At 39.1% G+C, this 24,229-nt stretch overlaps 2 protein-coding genes across 9 annotated transcripts in view; one reads left to right on the top strand and one right to left on the bottom strand.

Moving 5' to 3' along the window:
• Positions 1 to 6,020, bottom strand: part of arid4b (AT-rich interaction domain 4B) — a 44,810-nt gene extending 38,790 nt beyond the window's left edge. For 3 of the 5 annotated variants that reach the window (XM_086166720.1, XM_086166743.1, XM_086166752.1), the window contains exons 1-2: positions 5,839 to 6,020; positions 3,577 to 3,625 (exon numbers count right to left, since the gene is read on the bottom strand). In XM_086166720.1, the coding sequence (XP_086022846.1) occupies positions 3,577 to 3,582 (6 nt within the window). In that variant the 5' untranslated portion in view covers positions 3,583 to 3,625; positions 5,839 to 6,020. Of the gene's footprint in view, positions 1 to 3,576; positions 3,626 to 4,368; positions 4,389 to 5,052; positions 5,179 to 5,838 lie in introns of those variants that run through there. The other 2 variants (XM_086166728.1, XM_086166736.1) reach the window with 2 other exon arrangements.
• Positions 6,021 to 6,303: 283 nt separating this feature from the next.
• Positions 6,304 to 24,018, top strand: ggps1 (geranylgeranyl diphosphate synthase 1). Of its 4 annotated transcripts, none has more exons than XM_086166677.1 (4): positions 6,304 to 6,780; positions 8,536 to 8,610; positions 10,123 to 10,193; positions 22,012 to 24,018. In XM_086166677.1, exons 2-4 carry the CDS (start codon positions 8,538 to 8,540, stop codon positions 22,813 to 22,815), a joined length of 948 nt encoding a protein of 315 aa, XP_086022803.1. In that variant the 5' UTR covers positions 6,304 to 6,780; positions 8,536 to 8,537; the 3' UTR covers positions 22,816 to 24,018. The 4 variants fall into 4 exon arrangements, with proteins under 4 accessions (XP_086022803.1, XP_086022794.1, XP_086022812.1 ...); XM_086166668.1 differs by having other exon boundaries at positions 6,305 to 6,780; positions 8,533 to 8,610; XM_086166686.1 differs by lacking the exon at positions 8,536 to 8,610 and having other exon boundaries at positions 6,308 to 6,780.
• The last annotated feature ends 211 nt before the right edge of the window (positions 24,019 to 24,229 follow it).

Below are 24,229 nucleotides of genomic sequence, written 5' to 3'. Positions count from 1 at the left end.
AAAAGGCAATGCATTGAGGATTCTACACCATACCAAGCCATGCTGTTTTGCAAGTTGCTCTAGAGCAGGGGTCTCAAACTCGCAGCCCATGGGACGATAGTTTGTTGCCCCCGCCTCTAGAGGAGAGGAGAAAGGTCTAAGCCCATGATCACTTGTTCTTGATTCAACCACTCTTTGATTGCTATTATCTGGATGAAAAAGAGTTGTCACTTTCACCATATCCCATTTTCTCGAATTCCTAACTGTTCAATCACTTACACATGTCAGAAGACAACTTCTGTATTATTAATCAACTGTATTAATACACATGTAAAGGAAGGCATTATTTGGGTCAGCTCAGGTAGCGAAAACTACTACTTGAAGTATTTGATAAAGTTCATGAGATATGTATTGCAGATTAAAAAAAAACAAAAACAGTAACTCCACATTAAGTGGTGTGTGCAGTTGATGGTGAAAGGCAGCACACCATCAGCCAAAGTGACAAGAGTGGTCTGTGAAAATAATTGCTTTCTTGTTAAAAAGCAAATTACTGTTTAGGGCATTTAGCAGATGCTTTGACAGGGTGACTTCCACATGCTGCACAAGTAAAAGAAGAGAACTCTCCTCAAGCATCAATGGAGACAGATGACTAAGAACACAATGACGACAAGAGTTATTATGCCTCAGCCGTCCTGAGAATTTTAAATCCTGTTGTAACTGTAACCCTAATAATAACTGATAGTAATTGGACACAGCTGGCAAAAGTAAAACTGGTAATAGGAAATATAGCAACAGCTAAACTGTTTCGAATATAAATCTCTGTTCAAGAGGATAATTAGTGTAAATATAGACTACGTATATAAATTGAGCATATGAGGACATGCAGTCCTCATGAAAAACAAAAATCACATTGAACTCCTATGACAAAGAAAAGATAACAATTAAGCAAAGACAAATATAAAATGATGGGAGGAATAACGTGTGATAGCAGAAAATTTTATTTATCTGTTTTGACAAATGGTTATGAATAATCCAAAGTATAAATGTGTCACAGATTTCCTTTTCAGCCCCATTTGACTTGGATAGTTTGGTTGACTATAGGTGTGTTCAATGGAAGACAGTGAGGTTGGTTTCATGAAACACAATAAGCACCATTGGAAGCTATGTGACTGCAAATGCTCATCAGCTGCTTTTATTATTACTCTTTTTCTTATACTCCTTGGTGACTGCCATATTCAGCACTTTTTGATTTTAAAGTCTTAGTCCCAAATAAAGATTGAAATGAAAAGATAAGAGATTGTAGGAAATATTGTATGCCTTTCTGTCTGCAAAAGAAAACAACTCTTCAGGTAAGAGATGGCAACAAAGAAAATAAACTGTCCTTCCAGGCCAATGTTACCACCCTGGAGCACCAATGATTTGCCATTGCAAGAAGGACATAAATTTACTATGATCTAAATACATCAGCTGACCTTCAAAATAAAGTCAGTTATGTAAAAATAAATAAACAGAATAGGAAAAAGCAATCCAAGACTTTCACTAAAGTTGCTGGAAAGCAACCTATTTATAGGAAGTTTAATCCTGAGTTTATATTTAAGAGGACATTGTTTTGTATTCTCTCAACTGGAGTGGGCACAACAGTTCTTTGTAATGTACTTTGCTCTTTTTGTTTGATTTTTGAATCATAAGCTTATTCAGATCAAATCTAACACGAATTTGTGTAATGCAATCTTCATCTATAAGGGATCATACACATCCAGATTCCATTAAAATATACTTAGATCATGTTAAACTTAATGCTCCCCCCCGGTTAAACTTCTATGCATACAATCTGCTTCACAACCCAAACTTCTATGGCTCCAGAGATCTAGTGGTGGTGTGATAAGACAGCTCATCCCACCATATTTCTGTTGTTTTTGTTTTCATGAAAATCATCAGTGTTTAACACCAAAACAGATTCCATTGTTGCTGTACCCTTTGTTAGATTTGTTTATTGTCTTAACAACCTCAGCAGAGTAAATGTAATAGCTTTCCAAAAATCAAATCAAGGGCTAATTTGAGCACAGCTGAGCTTGACAGATGAAATCAACTTGCTATTATTACTTGTGATATCTTTCTCAATACTGCACATCTCTCCATATTAACCATATGTAAATGCTATATTGAGGAAATGTATCAAACTGTTCCCTGCTGTTACATATTCCATGAGATAGAACTGTAAAAATGCTATTTCAAAACAGCAGAACTTTGAATGTTATTATCACTTAGCCACACATACAAACAATATAGTTGTTCTGTTAAACATCTCATCCTAAGCATAAATGTGACGCTCTGTGTTGAGACACATGGAAGCTACAGTAGATCTTCATGTCAATGGCCTCAACAGTCCATTAAGTCTATAAACTCCAACTAATCATAAAATTAAACATCCAGTCCTCACATTCAAGTTGTCAGCCACAGTGGCTCCACAAAAAAAGCATTATTGGCCTGATTCTATCACCAATCAGAAAGTGCTCCATGTCTTCTTTTTCAAACTCTTTTGCAAGCAAACTTAAGCTTTGCATCATCTTCACTGTCTGACGTGCCTCTTAAATCACGTTACCTTCATGAGAGCAGGTGAATTACGGAGAACCAAGCCAAACATTTCTCAAAAGATACATAGCTGGACCGAGTTAAAACCAAGAACTGATACATGATTCAAATAAGAAAATCTCTATGGGTCTGGTCTGCATTTAGGCATTACACACACTATAAGATGGGCAATTATTTAACATAGAACTTTAGGCCATGAAAGAGACACAAATGTAAGAGTTTTTGTTTGTTTTTGTGGTGGGATTCTGTCAAGTACTGTGCTTATTCAAAGTCTGTGCAGCAGCCCCTTCTTCCTGCCAGCACAACCGTTGAAAATGTTGAGAACAACATGATTTACTTGACATTTTTTCCAATATTCCGTACAAATGCAACTTTACATTGCCCATTTTTCATTTTCAGTAATGTGATTGATTTGTGGCTTTCAAAAGTAGAGATTAAAAAGCTCAGATCACAGACTGTATACACAAAATGTTCACTGACTTCCACACAAGAGGGGCTGCAGAAAACTGCCAGTTCTACATTTAGCTCATTTATTCTGGGTTCATGCTTTATTTTGCAATTCAGAATACAGAGTAATTGCCCAATCTCATCAAATCCTCTTTCAGAATACCTTTTAATACAAAACTCATTTACATCATTTAGCATACAAGCCTATCATTCAATAGCATTGCTTAACAAACCATAAAAGCAAGATTGCATTTCTGAATTTGTCTCGGCAAATACAGCTGAAACCACTGGAACTTATTATCATTCTCAGCAAATATACTTATTAGTTTGACCAAGCAGCTTGTGTTTGAACAGGACCAACATTGACACTTAGTAAAAGTTCACACTGTGCCTATTCATGAGAACAAACGGATGTAGTTTTGCATGCTGGTGACCATCAACAGATTTAACATGTGTCTAATGGTTAGACACAGATAACTTAGAGACCGTAAAAGCAGTAGGGATCATAATCTGAGTGAGCAATATAATAAACGCATGCCATGAAAAAAAAAGACATACCTTCATCTCTCAATGAGTCCTCTAGGTGACCAGTGTAACGAATCCCTGGCTGAAACACAGGTTAAAGAAGATGTTAGCCATTACTGATAGCACAAACTTCTTGCCTGCCACAAGACACGGCTGTGATATGATGACATCACTTCTTCTGCTTCGCTGCTGAATACCATGAAAGACCTGGGCGGCAGGCGCACACTTCGCATGGCTTACAGACATACATTAGAAAAACAACAACAAAAAGCATCGTATGCACAAAGCCACGCTGGGTTTCCATCTGGACTGCAGCTGCAATTCATTTGAGCGAAAGTGTTTAAAAGGTCTCTCGCATGAATAGCGGCGACCGTTAGAATACACCACCGATTTAGGGCACTTGAGCTTTCGAGCCACATCCCCCAAATATCCATGTTGCAAAGTAACCCGCGGCAGGCTGATCACTCTCATTCGCAGAGCCCTTAAAGCCGTTTATGTAATGCCCAGTGTGCTGTCGTCGGTCAGGCTTGGCCCGAGGCGGCGAGGGGCAAAGCGGCACCGCTTAACGAGTTCTTCCCCCGGTCGGCGCAAAAATGCACGGATAATGTCGTGGGTTTGGGGGATGAAGTGACAGACAACCGGACGCCCTCACGGTCCCTCGAGCAGGACGGCATGGTGCGCCCGCTGTCTGCGCCGCACTGACTCCGTACCAACACTACAGCAGCGGATGACGCCATTTCTGTGGCTCACAGTTGGCTCCAAATCGCGAACACTTCAAGCTCCAAAACAGTGGGAAAATGCGGGAGTGTTTCGGCCGCGATTCACCTGCCCTCGTCGGCGCCATTGCCTTCTTTCGGTGATGAATCGGTGTTTTTTTTTTTTTTTTGAACCGTGCAAACAAACTCCGCTAGATTTCGCGTCTTCCCCTTGTCCCCTGTGCGCTGCTCTTTGCAGAGTACATTCGGCAGCGGAAAATCGAGCGAGAATAACAGCGCTTCAGAGCAACACGGCGAGTAAGGCACGCCGAGCATTGTATTCTACCCGTGGCGTGTTAATAGCGTTAAGTTGAGCAACGTGGGAACGGCACAGCGTCCGATTAAAAGTCCCTCTTGCTCCTCACAAAATGTTCTCTTTATCGACTGGCGTGGCATTTCGCTGACTGTTCACCGAGCGAGGCTGCTGCTGACAAAGGATCAACTCGACGAAACGGTTCGCAACAAGGTCAAGCTCATAGAAGACTCGAAACAGTCGCATCGCGCCGATAACTCTTAATATTTCATTGTTACAACAGACGCCAAGGTCGCAGCCCCCATTTGTGGCTCTCGGTCGCGGTGCGAGATCTCGGAGGATACAATGTCATCCGCCCCAGACAATTTGCTCGACCAGCCGATGCAAGTGAGTGACTAGGTGCTACCAGAAACATACACACAAGCCCGAGTCCCAAAACCCGTACGAATTGAGTCAACTGAACCATTGAGCCCATTTAACGTCATCGGTGGCAATTCCTACCCAGTTTTTCGGCGACGATGTTGGCTGTCACGCAAATGTGCACGTTAATGCTCATGCACACACACAACACCGAGACGAAAATAACTCATCTCTATTGGAGAGAAAACAGTCCACTTCGCATCTGAGGGAAAAACATAACTGATGAAAAGGGGAGGAGGGGAGGAGGAGGAGGAGGAGGAGGGGGGGTTCCTTGATACAATGTAACGTTAGCACCATCTGGTACAACCTACACTGGGAGAAGCTAACGATACAGCTGGCACAAAAGAGACGCTTGACAATGCTAGTTAACCACTACCTGTTAAACTACACCGTCGCTGCTCGCCTAGACGAGGGATGTGGCGATGTGAGGCTTATTCGTATCGCCAACGGTTTCGTGTAATATCACTTTGACTGTTATCGGGGAACACCATGACAGGCTGTGCTCGACGACAACCACTCGGAGGATTCCTCCGCTCAATAACACAACACGCCGCTGTCTGTCCAGCAGGGTTGAAACTATTCAACCTCGGAGCAGCATTACCTTTTACCGTGTTCATCGGCTTAATCCGACTGTCTCTGTCGTAACTTTGTTATCGAGCTAACCAAGTTTTTTCACCCCAGTATTTGCTGCCGTCAGCTTTTTGCGGCTTGATAGCACATTCATTCATTCCACGAAATGCACCTAAACATAGCATTGCATTAGTTAACAAGTTAGCTAACGTCTGTTATGGCTTGGTGGCAGAAGGGGAAATAGCTAGTACAAATGTTCCAAATACCAATAGCAATGGTGAACAAAAGCATGCTTACCTATACTGTCAAGTTGAGAAACTGTTCTGTTTTTCGACGAAAGTATTTTAGTAATCCATAGGAACATTTATGTAACAAATCAAGCAGGTTTTAACGACGTCCGTCGTCCCACGGTTGATGTTGGATGCGGATGGGTAAAAGTCGTTTTCGCAACCACTGCTGTTTGCCTTGTTGAGAGTCGTCTCCAGCCTAGCTCTTTCTGTGATCCTTTCCCCCGCCTTCTTAGTATGATTGACAAACAGTTTGATCCCGCCCCGGTCGTCAAATACGCTCGTCCATTGGATTACACTGTATAGGGAAACGCCTGACGTACACAGGATTGGTTCATGATGAAGAAAAATATACATGGTAATACATTCGAAGTGATCCAATTGGATAGTCATCACAATACTGAGAAGAAAAAAAATCTGGAAAAACTACAATCCCCAGGCCTTGCACCTATGTATGCATTTGATATAACTTTCCCTTTGCCCCGACAACATGATGTATTGTTGTCACGCTCCTTCAGAATGTGGACGCTTTCGTCGGTCGGGGCAGAGATATGACCGTAACCCACCGTTGGAGCGAGACACGCACTTTCTGCTCCCATTTTTTGCGCATGCTCTGTAATGACAGGCAAGCCATATAACTCGCTTATCGAAACTAGCATGGTCAATAAGTGTGTGTTCAGTTCGCAGGAACAACGCTACTAGCGTCGCTGCTGCCGGTCACTTAGCTAGTATTATAAGGTGAAACAGTCTTATATAAGTGAGGACTAGGGCGGAAATATCCACAACTCAACAAACGCGAAAACCGGTATTTGTATTTCGAAATACTTGTCAGACATTGCCAGTGGTGCTTTTGAGCCACGTTTATGCTAGTATGCAAATATAAGCTAACTAGCAGTGTGGCTAACAGGAGCTCCAGAGACACCCGTCAGAATACGGACATAAAGCGGCCAAGGTAGGTGGAGCTAAGAAAATTATAAATTACCGGACAAATGTAAGTTTTTCTCCACAGGTATTTGATTAAAGCGTCATCCCCCGATGGTTATTGCTATGGTCATACATACTATATTTAAAAATGACGATGATATACTTAATGATTTAATGTATGACCTTTTCAATGCTATCGTATGGGAATTGAATTTGTGTAACTAAAAGAAAGGCGTTGTCGGAAGCTAGGGGTTGTAACCCTAATGATGTAATTCTATAGTTAGAATGGCCTTTTCCAGTTGTTTTGTTATTACACTGCGATACATTTTTTCTTATTAAGCAAAGCTTGAACAAAGGAAAAACAACATGTCACATGTCATTCTTGACACTTTGCTTACGCAAATACAACACAAGACCGGAGGGCTTATCACATGATGTCATTAGGCTAAACTTACGCCCTTTGTAGAATTTCAAATTGTAATAATGCATTTATAGATATATGAATATTACATGATAAATAAGACAGTCCTCCCAATATTGTACTGCCGAAGAGCAATAATGTTAAACTGAAATTTTGTGGCTGCTGCAACTTTGCAAAGAGGAGTTAGTGGAGGAAACTATTACCTATTGATTTCCAACCTAACAGGATATTTGCTGCAAGTGGATACGGAGTGGATATGCATTCTGATAGGATGACTCAATTTTATCACATATATATATTTATATATGTATGTGTGTTTTTGTGTGTGTTTATGTACCGGTATGCGCGCGTGCGCACACACACACACACACACACACAGAGAGGCAGGAAATGGCGATAAATGGGGGGGCAGCTATATTTTGATTGTGGCAAAATTGCTTAAGTGTAGCTTCTTTCCAATTGTAATAAACACACACAGCTTAGGGCCACACAGATTGCCATTTTTGGAGTACAGAATAGTAACTGGTTGAAAGAAAAGAGTTTTTTTTCTTTGCTTCATACAGGTTTTCATTGTGATCAAATCTGGGTCTTATAGTTGACATGTAGGAATTATAGCACTCATCTTGGAATTATAACCAACCCTTAAAATGAAAATGTTTTCAGATTGCTTTATTGAAAAATGCTTTCACCTCACACAGTTCTTTTCACAATATGAAACACCCTTAGCTACTTTAATTGCAAAAAACATCTCAATATGCTGATTCTTAACCTCTGATGAGATATTTTATTCCCACTTGACAAATAGATTCAGAAGGGCATATAGTAAGGGCTTGTAGAAATGTCTAGCAATAGTCCTATACACAGGACAGACTTCTATGGTAGTCTGTTATGCTTGCTTCTATGATCTGTTAAGATTCCAAAGTTGAATTTGCCTAGAAGTTGATGTCAACTTTTATACTGTGTCTATAACAAAGTTATTTACTACTAGCTGCTAATACCTCTGCAGTTAGGTATAGCGGCATTCTCCAGTATACCTGTGAGCAATGGACCTACATCCATCTGTTTAGTACAAGAAGTTATTTGTTTTGTGCTGGAGTCAAAAGTTTTGTCCCATTTCCATGAACCATAATTTTCTTCATACGGTACAAATATTCAATAACTTAAGATGAGGCTATGAGTGGAAAAGTGATTGTTGCTTGAGTATTTGACTGAGGTGAAACTATATTGAAGCATGTCAAGTTTCTTAAGATTGGGAGGTATACTTCTGCAACAGTGGTATTTTGTGACTGTTTATATTCCTAACATTTCTGTTTGGTTTGTGTCTTTGTTTTTTATCCTCATGTGTTTGTGTAAAATTAGAAGTGATGGACACAGGGGCAGAAGCAGCTTCTGAACGAATTTTGCTTGAACCGTACAAGTACTTGTTGCAGCTTCCAGGTACGTCTTAGTATTCACCCGCATTTGACTTAACAGAATCCTGTGTTAGAGGATAGTGGTAGCAATTTTTTACAGTACATTTACGCAAACCTTTCTAATGGAGACCGTTTCCCTCAGTGATGATGGCTATTTTAAATTAAAGTGCTTGTGTCTTGCAGCTGCTTTGAACTAGCTTTGAGCACAAGTGTCATGACATCATTTTGCGTTAAATTTAAGAAAAATGGTACTGGAAAAACAGGAGGAATGATCTGTGTGCTCTGTCTTGCATTTTAGCCTGATCAATAGTTTTATAATCCTGAATGCAGCCTATTTTCCTAAAGATGTGATTTCATAGACTTCACTTACAGCAGTTTTATTCACAACAATGCTCAATACATCACCAGTGGAGGATACATTCATGAAAGTATTGGTTTTTCACATTTTGTCTTTAATCAGTACTTGAAGTTACTTTTTAACATATTGATTGCAGAAATGTCTTAATTTTGTTTCTGTTGACATCTGGGTGATGTTGAACCTAATTTTTACCTCAGCACTCTCTTGCTGTAGTAGATTTCTCTATGTATTTTTTGGTCTTTTTTTACTTTTTGTCAGTGGAGACATGACACTGGAATTTGATTTGGGTAAATGGCACATGTCTTCAGGGTTTCAGGTGGTTGAGTTATTTTTTTCTGTATCAACCTCAATGTGATTTTCTCAAAAGATGTGGTCATTTGAAACATTTCATTAGTAAATATTTCCCTTGAAGTGAAAGTGCCTCTTACTGTCTTTTAACCTCCTCCACTAGTTTGTCGATATTAGCACTCTGATATCGTTGACTTGACATTGCAGTGAAATTGGGGCAAAGAAAATGGGCCCTTTGATATGGTTTCTAAATGTCTGTAAACTTCCTGTGCTTCATTTAGACCATGACCTTTTCCTTTGACATATAATTTGCCAGGTCACATCTCTCTTTACATTGTAGCGTAGACTTAGATTATTATTGTAAACTATAGCTAGGCTAGGGCACATTGATATATTCTGTGGTCATGTTCCTTAAATCCCTCTTTAAAAATATACAAGGGACAGATGTAGCGGTAATAATATTTAAAAAAAATGTGCACAAGATTGTTTTTGGTTATTTGGATTCGATTGATGTGAAGCTATTTTTGCGGAGCAAACCAGGAGGAGGAAAGACTTGTCATACTGAATCTGAAAAGAAATAAAAAGCCAAAAAAAAAATTGAGAAAGACTTTTCTGTTTCTGGCAGCCACGTACTTTGTTGTTTTTTCTCCGTCTCAATCTCACTCAATCTCACATCTATTTTCACAAACTAATGGCTGAGTTAACTGAGTAAATGTTACCATGCCTCAATAAAGATTTTTACATTTGAAAGATTATAACAATAAAATTCTTTATCAAGCAATTTAAAGGTTACAGTATCTATTTTTCTCCCTTTTGTTCTGATTTAAAAATTCCCCAGAGCAACATAATACATTGTTGACTTTTGAAATATTTTGTTTTTCAACTCTCCAGGGAAGCAGGTGAGGACAAAACTCGCCCAAGCTTTTAACCACTGGCTCAATGTTCCAGAAGACAAACTGCAGGTGAGAAATAAGCCATTTGAAGGCTACGTAACATTCATAGCTAGCTGATGCTTACTGGGGCTGATGGGGCCAGAAAGGTGAACGTGAAGCTGCACTTGGTCAGGATAGGCAATACAGTTCTATCAACCGTGTTCATCCTACCTAAATGTAAATTTTTATGTTGGGTGTAAAATCCCCGAGCATTTGATATTGATGCAGCTGAGGATTAATCGAAGCAACACTCAGCAACAGCCTTTTTATGTATTTACCTGAACACATTTCTCATGCAGCTGCTGATGACACATATAGTGATGATGTTTATTCTCAGCATCAAGCTGCTCATCTTGGCTTGCATTTCTTCAATTTCTTACTTTTTGAAAGTACAATTTTTATCTTATCCAAACAATCTAATGAATGTTGTTTCTCAAGGCCTGTCGATAGGAGGCACAATATTACCAGAAAGTGACTCAGTCCACCTCGTAGGAAATGCCAGAAACTTCCCTTGTATGCCCAGTGGGTGAAGCTTTCTTTTTGCTCACCTGTTAATTGATCCTTGTTGTGACAGAAATAATGGTAGAATTGTGGCTGAAAGGACTGTCTTCTTTGTACCATGATGAAAGTGACTTAACAGCCTGTTGCTCACTTGTTATCTTCATCAGTATCCAGCTGATATGACACAACATCTATGTCTTTGAACTGTATTTATGTCCCACTGACAAATACAAATTAATTAAGTATTAACTCTTATTGTTGTGATGTGTTGTTAACCAACTGTAAGGAAAATTGTAATCTTAAGCCTGCAATATCTGACTTTATTTAAATGCTGGATAAATATAATTGTATTTATCTGAGTTGTAATTGGCCCTGCAGAGGGGTTTGTAAGGCCTAAGTAAAACTAGACAACTCGTGACACACATAATTAAAACAGTTATTACAATGAGTATGAAAATTGAATAAAGTGATTATTTATTTAAAGAAATATTAAGACTTTATTTAGTCTCTTCAATTGTACAGAGTTTGCACACTTTCCATACCCAGTCCAAAAAGAAATGTTACAACAAAAGAACTGCACATCTGACTTCTCAAGATGATAAAAAGTGGGAGTACGAGCTACAGAGCAAACAAAATGAAGAATAAAATTTGGTTTGAAAATAATATCATTCCACACCCTATTCCTGCTTTTAAGCCTGTGAAGTTCCATGTCTTTATTTCCCTTTATTTGCTTGGTTAATTATATACCATTTGATTGGATTTTTAATTTACGGACCTCTCTCGTTTAATTTATTTAGTTTTGTGGCCCCACATTCCTCTACTCCTCAATAGTTATTTACTGAATCATTTATATTCTTGTCTCTTGCCTGTTTATCCTGGCCAAATCAGATGTTTGTCTTCTTCTGACTTCCCTTCTTTCAATATTTGGTGACATCCTCTGAAAAGGATCAAAATCAATTTCAATAGATTTTGGCCTGTATCCCACCAGTGCTCCGAAGGCAGCTTTTAAAAGGCACTGTCTCTATCAAATTGAGTTTCTGACCAGAAAGTCTGTTTTTTGCTGTAGATTGAGTGAACACAGGTTTTATCCTTGTGTTGAGATGATTTTATATTCGATACCCATCAAAGATGATCTTAATTTATTTAATTTAAGAAGTTGTATTGCATTTGCACAGTGCTCAATAATACTGACATGACTTCTGGTGGAGGAAAAAGTGTTTATCCTACCACTTTCATGTTTGCCTTACTTTGTCAGATTAAAAATAATCCACTTAAATTCCACTCAAAGAAAAATGTTATATTGGCCATTGTAGCAAAGTCAAAACACAGCATGCCAAGCTGGGACCTCATTTATCAACAAGTGCGCGCAAAGAGTGCATACAAACATTTACATGCAAAGTATGGGATTTATCAACTTGTATCTGTGCATAGGAACATGCGCACATTTAATTTATCATGTGTAATGGGATTTATCAAAAATTACTTACTAACAAGTGTGCATACATACGCCTGGTGTCTGGCCATTTGATATAAAAAGATTTTTGTTCTTATGTACATTTTATATTTCCGTCATACAAAAGAATTTAGAACATTTTCTACGCCCTGTTCTTTTACCAGGACCACTGGGCAGAAAACCAACACATTGACAAACAAAAAGAGCCAACATCCCCCTCTGGTATAAAAACAGAATTCTGTGAAATTTCCAGATTTTTACATTTATTTCTTATTTCATCATTTTCCTTATCCCATCACATTTGTTTCTAAGGTTTGATTACATATCGTAAACAGTGGGAGGAATCACTGTCTCTGAAATTGTCGCTGAATCAAGTACATGCCACTTCAAATTAAAAAGTATATAAACAAGGTTGACACAGGACTACTTTCTGTCTGAGCTTTGTCCCAATGAGAAATTGATTTCAGTTGATCTCAAATTCCTATATACTTCATTTACAAACAAGTTCATTTTTTAACAAAATGTTGGTATTGAAACACCAGCCGTGCCAAATATCTCACACAAATAGTCAGACCTAAACTGGTATTGGCTGACTGAACTATTGAATACTGGGTCTTGGCTCATCGCTATATTAGCAAATGTGTGACATTATGGCAGGAGAATTTGGACTGGGGCAGATGGTCATGATCATTAGATCTGGCATCTCTCTAGCACTGTTGTGCTCTATTGTAATGAGTTTGTTGTTGTATTCAGGATATCTCAACCATGCAGATGTGTGCTTTTTCTGATGTGCAATGGAGCTAAAACTGTGTTTTTCCTGTGTGCTCCTTGTGCCAGACATTCCATTACAGAAATCAACAGTTACACCTCTTTCCAGAAATCCTGACTCAGATACTTAAGATAATCCACAGATTTAATATAAACCATTGATTACAACTGTTGCTCATGGCATGCCCTGTTGCTTATCTTGGGTGAGTAAAGACTTCTTATAATATAGGTTTACTTTTTCAGTTGTATTTTTTTAGGTAGTATAGCATGATCAGATGAACTCAATTCAGATCTATGGAAGCAGTCAAAAACAATAAATCTTTTATTACTTTTTTATTGTGGTCAAATGACCACAAAAGACCAGAAAGTTTCAGTTCTTGCAGTCTGGATATTACTCTTGAGCATTTTGCAAATAAATCGTTTTGTATCACAAGTCTTGCTTTTTCTCTGCATCCCCATGAAGAAGTTGATGATCATCAGTTTTGGTTAAGTTTCCAGTCAGTTGTCTGATGAATCATACCATTATTTAGTAATTGTTGTAGTAGTAGTATGATAGTATTATAGTAATCTGTGGATTTTGGTTATTTTAGTATCATTTTTAATTCTATTTAAGGATAAGTAATTGAGATGGGTATTCCACTCATCAGTTGATGGTGTATTTAAGATATTGCTCAGACAAATCCATATCCAGTGAGAGACTCCCAGGCGGCATGATCCCAGGTGCCAAGGTGCCGCAGTGGTTAGTGCTTTGTCCTCACAGCACAAAGGACCTTGGTTCGGTCCTGGGATCCCTGGTTCCCCCTACAGGGGACCTTTCAGTGTGGAGTTTGCATGTTGTCCCCATGTCTGTGTGGGTTTCTCATGGTCCGAAAGCAGGTTAATTGGGAAAATGTGCATATGAGAGAGTGAATGATTGTCTGGGTATACTCTGCCTCATGCCTGATGGCAACTGGGATAGGCTCCAGTATCCCCAGCGACCATGTGTAGGACAAGCAGCAGACAATGGATGGATGTCCTGACCCCTTGTGATAGCTCAGGATGATCCAATTACCAGCTGCTTCTCCACAAACCTTGACTCAGGACGATCTTACTGCATCAACACCTTGATAAGCATAGAGCAAATGAATTGACCCTTTTTTCTTAGGTCAAGTTGATAAAAAAATATTGAAGATTTAATGCTTAATGTAGAACTTTGATGTTATGACATTGTAGAGATTAAATACTCTCCCTATGTTCAATAAATAATGAAGACACAGAGACCAATCTGTGTTGTGTAAAAGGTTCGTTAAGCCCAGTTAAATTTGCTGTTCAACAGGTGCCCCTTTGTCCCGCATCTTAAATAAATCCGCATACAGGAATGTCAGTTGATCGAGAACGATAGAGATAGTACTACTTCAGCTTTGTTTGTGTAATACCATTGTCCCCATTCTGATAACTCTGATTTCTGAGAGTTTCAGGCCTGAGTATTAAACAACAAATAGGCGCGTGTATGTGTGATAAAGTAATCTAAATGTGAGTCTCTTCCGAGGAATTATTGAAGATTGTAAAATAGTCCTGCCATCTCGATACATCTTTTGATACTGCAATCATCTCACATTTTGTATTAGTTGAGAGATATTTATTACTCACCAGGTTACATCTATATCTTCCCAGCCCACAAAATGTAATAAAAAAGCATGGCTCAACAGTCAGTGGCATTTTGAATGTTTTCGCATTCCATCTCACTGTATTTCTTGACTTAACAGCTGACCTGTTCAAGGACTGAAGAGGGCTATTAGGCTTTACACAATAAATGCTTGAGGGCAAGCAAACCGAAAGCATGTGACTGCAGCAAAAATGTATTAAAGGAATGTGGAGCACAATCACTTAGTGTCATCATGAAGTGTGGCAATTATAGCAATTTCTTGACATTCCGTTAATTGAGCAGAAAAATGTGAATGAGAAATCAGAAAAGCAGGACGATAGATTAGTCAGTGCTTATGTAGAAGTCTCTAAGTCGGTCTTGTCATCAGATGTGTGTTAGGTATTGATGATTTCAAAATATAAAACTGTTCAAATAAAGGATCTGCTGTCTTATCATAATTCGCCTTAAGCATGAGGTGTTGATCATTCATAATCTTTTATTTGAGCTGGAAAAGAGCCATTAACACATTTGCTTCTGTTATCCTAAAACTCAGTCCGATTTAAAATTAAGCGTGTGTATCGTGACAGTGTTTGGATGAGGTTTCAATACAACACTTCTTCCTGTGTAGCAGATCTGTAAACTCATCAGTAGTACACTGCTGCCAAGAAATCACCGGCACAGAATCAATTGTGCCTTCAGATAGACAGAGGTAATAACAATGGTGCAGACTCACATTTATTCACTCACACATTTTTCATTAAGTAGGATAAGCAGTAGACAATGGATGGATGCATTTTAGAAAGATTCTTTTTGATCCCTGACAGATGCCATACTTGCAGCTCCATAGTTTTGCATCTACGAAATTTGAAGCAACACCTAGCACTCATCCTGCATATTTTTTCTTGATATAGCCAAGCAAAAAAAAGACAGAGTGCTTTTCTCTTGTGACAGCTGAAATAGGAAACAAGAAAACAACAATAGAGTTACTGCTGTTAGTCGCTTGCTTTAACTCAATTGTGTTGGTAAGAGCTTTGGTGCAGTTTGTTGTTTTACAGTCATGAGCTGATTAGGATGATTCCCTTCACCAATACCTGCTGCACAAAAATGTCAATGCTTGAAGCAAACAGGGCTCAGAATCTCATAGCAGAGGCTGAAACCACAGTCTTACAGAAAGGAGGCTTCACATTAGGTGTTTTTCAGGCCACAATCAAAGAGGAGGCTAAGTAGTTAGCTTCTTTTGCTCTACACTTGGATTACTCTGAATATATTTATTTAAAGTACAAAACACACAATAGGTATTTAGATGCTGATTTTACTTCAAAAGGACGCCTTCAACAACCAAATCGCTAACATTCACATTTCAAAGGCTTTTGCACTGAATGCCTTCTAACTACCAAAGAAACTGAAGGATTCCACTCTGTAGCTAGGCTTTTACATAAGATACTTCTGGAGGTCTGGTTTTATTCATCCTGTTCTTTTCTTTTTTGAGACTCTTGTATCCATCCTTGCATTTGTTTAATCTTCTAAAATTACTTTTATGAAATAATTTATTTGTTGTTTTTGTTCTATTTATCTATAAATTGTTCTTGTGTTTTCTTTGAATGATGTGCAGGGCATTGAAGAATGCACATAATGTGCTTTACAAATAGCAAATGGAACAAATGGGCTCAATTATTAAATCAAATACAGTTGGTTAGAAATATATTGCTACTTTAGCATCTTGTACATAAATCGTTGCGTGCGCGCATCAGTCAGTTTGTTGCCATCATCCCATGCTGTGATTCATTTCCCAATCCGACAAGTGCAGCAGCCTTTTCTCTCCAGCTTGTGATATACGCTTGCTGTTGCTCAAAGTGAAAAAGACAGGGGACTCAAACCTTTTCAGTAGCCGCATTAAAACTGACTAGAAAGTTGCCAAGGAGACATAGCAACAGCTGATAGTTTGGAAAGATAGCATCCAAATGCAGTGATAACATGGTTAGTGAGGCAGCTGATCATTACAAAAGATAGCCTCCAGAAACACCTCACATTGGGCATTCAAGCTAGCTGCTGTTTTCCACTTTGTTAGCCTTGTATCTTTAGCCTTGAGTGTTGAAGAAAAAAATCCAAAATATGACAACCACTCATCTAAATAACTTGAAAGTCAGCAGTGCATTTCTGTGTATTCCAAGCAGTACAAGCACAAGTCTGAATTAGGGAACTGCATATATACAGACAAAGATTCCTTGCTTTATTAGAGAGATGTCTGCTGCCTCAGGCTTAGAGCTTTTTGAAGGTTTTTATATGACTAATGCAGAGTGACATGTCGCAGCCTCCTTGAGAAATAACAAGGCATTGAATGGCAAATTGGCATATCAAATAGAACTTGTGGCATCTCATAAATGCTGGACAGTATAATAACAATGTTATTCCTTTTCAACTAGTCAAGTGGTGACAGCATCATAATGTTTTTTCTAGATCAAGTGAGAAAGTATCTAAAATAATTTCTCCAGGAAATTGTTTCGCTAATGTGCTTTGCAATCCAGATCCTGGCACATCTTGTCTTTTAATCACTTTTACTTAATGTATGTCAGTATAAACAATAAACAGACACATTACACACACATCATTCATTATTGTTTAATACATTTTTTCAGAGTGTTTCATAAAGTCATAAATATTTCATTCTTAAGAGGGGGTCTTTGTCTGTGGTTTCTATCAAATGCGGTTGCGAAGTACAAATCATGGGTTAGTGATCAGTGTCTTACAGCATCTTCCTTTTTCCAACTGTGTTGTATATTTACACCTATCACCTCCAGTACACAACCTGTCTGTTTTAGGGTTAGCTCTAATCTTTTAGTCTCTATTTAAGCATCTTTCCAATCTCGATGGATCGCTGATTGTACCTTTGGCAAACTGCGGGTTTCCGAGTCACTAACACCAGTGGTAATCCATCAAGTCTTGATAAACGTTTCTTCTTCTTGTTACAGACACTTCTGACAAGTCAGTCAGAAGTGTCTGACTAACTTGGTTTCTTGAGACCAGGGGTGTCAGTGGCTTAGAGCTTAACAACTAAGAATATTTTTACACATTTCAGTCTGGCAGTTAATTTCACATACATACTCTGAACTCCTTTGCCCAAGGTAAATTGCGGAAATAATTTAAAACCAAGGTCAGGTGGGGACAACTTCATCCAAGAAGGTGATAGTTACCTCTGTATCTCTTCACTTTAAAGTTTAGTCAAAGTGCTATTTTACGCTGTACTGCTTTCAGAACAAATATTGAGCTGCATCCATTGGCTGCCTGCAGTCAAAGATGACCTAATTGCCTCACTTATATTAGCCAATCAATTTATTTTGAGGGAGAAGGTTTCAAAGAGCTATAGCACAATGAAAAACATAGTGAAGGGAGGAAGTGGGAGTTTAAATGCTCGCTAGGCTTTGGAAGTGAGATTTACAAAAAAAAGGGCAAAATCACAATTTTTATTGACGTATTTATGAGTAGTGAGTAGTGCCTAGGATTGGTCAATAAACCAAGGGAGGTAAAATACCACATCAAGAAAGTGAAGTAAGTAGGTCCCTGATGTGAATGGTATAAATCAGGGAGAGAAAAGACATTTTTCATTAACTGTACTGATCAATTCTGGCAGTTTGATATGTAGCGGGGTTGTTGACAAGTTTTCTTGGTAATTAAGTACAGAATAAAATAAATCGATAACCCAATAGAGATAATTCCTGTTCGATGCTATGACAATAAAACCTTGCCAATTGTCATGGTTCTCTGTGCTGCTTCCAGTCCTTATATCCACTTTTTCCTACAAATATATGCTGATGCTGGAACATTATGCAGCTCAAGGTTGCTGTCTTTCAATTAATCTTCTTGTTAGTTGACAGTCTCAATACAAAACGTAGTGAGACCTCACTGTGACACCAGCATCAGTCTCTTGGCTCTACATTCATACTGTGTTGCCCTGACAACTCATGAGCTGCTGCTAGTCCTTGAGGGCTGTCAGCATTGAATGACAGTATCTTTTTTAAGGTCATTATTCAGAAAATAAGTATAACATAATTATTTGTATATATGTGCTCGGCTCTCTCTGTATTTTTCCCATCCATCGAGCTTGAATATGCCACTTCTGATGTACTACAAAAACATCATTATCTGTTTTATTCTCATCTATATTCTCAATATTTTTCAATAAATTCTTCTGATGAGGTCTGATTTTTATGGCTGTTGACAGTGTTTCATGGAGCGATGATAGAGAGAGACAGAAAGAGAGAGAGAGAGAGAGAGATCCAAATCCCCCTTCTGAAAAGCTTAGACTAATATTTCAACATCAACATGTGAAATGGCACAGTTTGTTAATTCTGTCATAGATGATTCTGCATATTTGGCACAAAATGTTTCCTTTGCATATTTAAACACAGTTCCAGTGAAGGGGAGATTCAAGGGTAAACCTCTAAATCAGTTTAAGTTTAATGGCTGTAGCTCACAGTTATGGTGTACATATCTGGGGTTGGAGTTGTCCCTCCATTTCAGCTTGCCAGAATGTTTGTTTATTTTCATTTATGACTCACGGGTCAGCTTTGCTTAATTGCATAGATTAAGCAGGTCATCTTCAGTTATTATGCTAATAAAATCATTTGTATGAGTAAAAATAAAAATGGACTTCAGAGGAGTAGATTTAACCCTTTGAGCCCTGACTATTCTGGTGTATAATATTGAGCTGATTTCTACACAGCAAGGGGAGCACGTTATTCCACTGAGATATTAATGCTTGGTGAAGCAGATGAGACTTTGACATTAGACTGTGACGAAGGAAATTTGTTGATGAGATGAGGTTAATGTTAATTGCTTATGGCTGTGAGCAGTGTCAGAGGGCCTGCAAAACCTGCAAACCACCATTGAAGTTTATACTGTTGTTTAGTATAAGGACTGATAACGAGCTCGAGCTTGGTTAGCATTAGAGTTAAGCACAAAAACACATATCAACCCAGTCAAGCTTAACATTCAACTACATTGGTGAAGCAAAATGCTTCTGAAATTCCTGTTTCTGGAGTAACCAGTTAGATGAAACTCAAGGTTGCACTAATGTGGTCATTTTGAGACAGATACAAATACAAGAGAAGAAGGAAGCTAACTGCTGGTATTTGCTACTGATCAACAACATTCTTGGGGTGAATTAACATTAGACAGTTCCTCTCTAAATTGTGAACATATTGATATAGGATCAGCTGACTAGGTATGAAAGTCCTACATAGCATATTAGATGGCCATCTTATGATCACCTCATTGTCACAAAACAAATATATGTATGTTTAATTCCTTAGCAGCACACTCCATCTCAATCTACAAACTCGAATTGGGCTGCTGAGCTGCAAAAATGGGCTCAGATGCACTTGGGATAAAATTTATGCAAAGCATTGCTTGAGTGATCTGTATAAAAAAGGGAAAGATTTTTTGTATTTCTAAACACACATACTAGTCTGATACATGTACAGTTGGACCATTCTATCAAAAGTTGAATTTGGCAAAGTGATGCATCTGTGCGGCCCTATTGATTTTGATGCACAATAGTCTTTTTGAAGCCCCTCTTTCCAAATCTAAACTGGGAGTCCTCTACCACTACACTGCTGACAGCCGGTCTTCACATTCCAGAGTATGTTTGTATAAACTACATTCACAGTGCTCGTTCTTGTGTGTGTCCATTGTAGCTCAATGCGCGGCCTTTTCTCTTGTAAGTGGCACACTAAGGTTTTGGGGTGAGTGCATGTTGGGACCCTGCCGAGGGAAAGGTTGTGTTTGGCTTATAAACTGCTCAACTGGCCCACTCTTGGCCATATGCCTGACCCACTGAGCCTCTCTGTGTGCTCACTGCCCCCATACAAACAGCTTTCATTACAAGGCCTGACCACTTGTCTTTTAAATCAGTGGAGCCCTCCAGCAGACCCAACACAGGAGAGCAAACACCTGATGGCAACCTTGTGCACTGCGCCTCTGACTGCACCTCCAGGAAGTGAATGGTGCAACGCTAGCAGCAAATCCAGTGCTCAAAGGCCACATCTGGTTGCCACTTTAAAAAATAAGACGTGCCGAATGACCGATCTTCACGCATAATAATGTCTCGCACTCATTCTGCTGCACTGTGAGGACGCTCTGTATGTTTACTGTGAAGAACGTCTGCAGCTCACAGATCTGAAACCCAAAACAAGGACATACTGCGAAAACTACACACATGCACTCACATACACAGAAACACACGCACTTGTTGGTGATCAGTTACTCTATTCATTCCTTCAACGTGCTTGTCTGTTTTGTGATGTTTTTTTTGAACAATATTCTGCTATTTGACTTTCTTTTTTCTTCGCAGCATAATGCGCATTGCATTATACCAGGCTTAGCTGTCAAAGGATTGCTGCAAGCTTTATGCCATTTTTGTAGTTGTGCACGAAACTAGCTGTGCATCTTGTTTTCACTTTGTGTTGATGAAAGATTTCATCAAACATTTGCACCAAAGTCACATGTCTCACTCCTACATACATACATACATACACACATACATGTACACATACATACATACATTCATACATACATACACACATGTCAGAATGACAGTCTTTAATGGACAAATGTACAATGTACACAGGAATTTAACATGGTAATTCAGCGCCTTGTAGCAGGAAATTTAAAGATGAGTTATAAGTTAAAAGAAAAACTTAGCAACAAGCTTAACGTAGCGATAAAAAAATGCACTGGCTTAGAAATTATATACAATTATTACAATTATATATATGTTTGTCTGGAGGGGTGTATATAACTTAATGTGCTAAAGGTTTTTTTGTCCATTCCTGCAACTTCACTAAGTGTCTGTCACTTATCTAAACTCCAATTGTCATCTCTACTTTCTCAATAATGAGCCTCCTGGTTTCTCCTTGCATGTAGGGCATTTTGATTTTTAGAGCCAAACTGCAATAATGTTCTATTTGAAGTTTTAGGGGATGTCTGTGTTTGTTCATGAGTCTATGTGAAATGTGAGAAATAGACAACTATTTGTCTACAGATGACAACCCACTTACAAGATTGTGTTCATGGAGCGCCCTCTGCTGTACATACAAGTTGCAGTACATAATTTAACTTTGAAAATCTGTGTTGTCACTGTAATTTTTCCTTATAGTTAATATGACTTGATGAAATAAGGTATCTGATGATATGTATTCATTTTCAGACCCAAATTCTGCAAATGGCCTTGTGAAATGGGAAAAATTACAGTGTGGGTCATTTCATATCACAAATGTAAAATGTTTAATTCTTTAAATTGGCTGTAGTTTGTCTCCAGACTACAAGGTGATTTTCCCAGGAATTAATAACAGATATCTATTTACTCCTTTCTATACTTGATAATGTATAATGATGCCACATTGTTATGGCAATACGGGAAAATCTATATTACATATAGTTCACGACAAAACTGGGTAGTGTTATTAAATAGAATTTGACTGATTTATGTTTTGTATTGTGTTCAGGTGATAATTGAAGTTACTGAGATGCTGCACAATGCCAGCTTACTCATAGATGACATCGAGGACAGCTCCAGACTGCGGCGTGGCTTCCCTGTGGCCCACAGCATCTACGGCGTCCCCTCGGTTATCAACTCGGCCAACTATGTCTACTTCCTGGGTTTGGAGAAGATGTTGACGTTGGAGCACCCGGAGGCGGTGCATGTTTTTACTCGTCAGTTGCTGGAGCTGCACCGCGGTCAGGGACTGGATATCTACTGGAGGGACACTTACACCTGTCCCACAGAGCAGCAGTACAAGAACATGGTGCTGCAGAAAACAGGAGGGCTGTTCGGACTAGCGGTGGGCTTAATGCAACTCTTCTCCGATTGGAAGCAGGACTTGAAGCCCCTCCTCGACACGCTAGGCCTCTTCTTCCAGATCCGGGACGACTACGGCAACCTGAGGTCTCACGAGTACAGTGATAATAAAAGCTTCTGTGAGGACCTGACCGAGGGGAAGTTCTCTTTCCCCATCATTCATGCCATCTGGTCCCATCCAGAGAGTACACAAGTGCAGAACATCCTCAGGCAGCGCACAGAGAACGTAGACATCAAACGGTATTGTGTGGACTACCTGGAGAAGGTGGGCTCATTTTCCTACACGCGTCAGACACTGCGTCACTTGGAGTCCGAGTCCTACCGACTGATCAAGGAGTTCGGGGGGAACCCTCAAATGGAGAGCCTGGTCACGCTCCTCAGCGATCTGTATTCGGAAACTGAACCCAAAGCAGAGACCAGTGCTGAGATGCAACTGAAGCGGGACCCCTGACCTACCCCACTTTTTACTGCTCCATGGTTCCTCCACAGCCTTCTATGGGTCAATTATATGTTTCCACACACACCCATTCTGTACATCAGGAGACAGTACTTAGATTTTTATCCTCCTCTTCCTGTGACAGTCACTCATTCACTCTGTCATTCACTCTTTGCTTCCAAAAAAAAACAATCAAAATGTTTCCCCTTTATTCACATTGCTCATTTCTGAACAGCCAGTCTGATGTCCCGCAGGGTGGCGTCAGAGCACTTTGATGCATGTCGAATTAAATGCTTAAAATGAATTAAGCGAGCGCGTTTTAGTTCCAATTCTATCAGGAAATATCTTTCATCCCCCAAAGAAATGTACTAAGTCTCGACTGTTTTCTCAAATAATTTTCTTAGCTCTGCATTTTTTCCCCTAACATCTCAAGATTTTTGTTTTCAACATTTAGATAAGTGCAAATTAAGATTGTGCTTAAAATGTGGTGGATGTTTACTCAAGAAACTTGCTGATACACACCTACATTCCTCCAGGCAAGTGTCTGTTTCTGTAAACAACTTACTCTTGAACTCTGTCGGGGAGTTCTGACTGTTCCATTACTTTCAGACAGCAAACAGCCTTGAATGGTGCCTTTGTCCTTCGGTGACCTGAGAGCGGCGAACAGGACAGGTCGCCATCGTAAAGATTTGAGTGTCGCTATTCAATTTGGAGATGTTGATGAATTAAATCAACTGAAAGATTACAAGAGGTCAACAAATCTCAAAAAGCCTTCCTTTTAATGCATCTCAAAGTGCATGTGTATATTTTTTTTTTTTTTTCTATGTGCTTCCACTGAATGTGAATTGTCGAAAAAAAGTGAGTGGAAGTGATTTTTTGTTTTTTTCTTCCTTGGTAAAAATCAGATACGGATTTTTAAGTGCATCATATGTAACATGGGGATCTTTATTCATTAAGTTGCCGAAGTGGCCGTCTTATATGGAAAAACCTCCTTGAAACCAAATAGTCCTTTTCTTGTATATCAAGCTGGCATTATATGCAAAGTAGTGCTCCTGCTGGTGAAGCTGTGCAGCTTGTGAGTGCTATGTTGAACTCTCACTCTGATTCAACTCCACTTTCACGTTTGTATTTTATTAGGCCTTCTCACTTATATCTGTAAGGATTCACTGGGCCACTGTAAAATTTACAACTAAATAAAAATTGAAGCTTCAAAGATGACCTGCAGCCTTCTCTCTCTTCTCTTCTCAAAGGTTAATTTACAATCTCAGCACTCAGCCATCATTGTTTTGTTGTCAGGGAAAGGGGAGCAGTCCTTCACAGACTGCAGCAACACCCACTGAGCACAGGTGTAGCAAAACATCCAAATAGAATTGTGGATGGGTTGGTTTGTGTGCCTTCATGCCTTTAAAATAGGTTATAGTCTCTCTCC

This window comes from Fistularia commersonii, chromosome 2 (assembly GCF_037954325.1).
Source record: "Fistularia commersonii isolate RoL2024-O1a breed Wild chromosome 2, RoL_Fcom_v1.0, whole genome shotgun sequence".
Lineage (NCBI taxonomy): Eukaryota > Metazoa > Chordata > Actinopteri > Syngnathiformes > Fistulariidae > Fistularia > Fistularia commersonii.
This window is presented reverse-complemented; position numbering and strand designations above follow the sequence as displayed.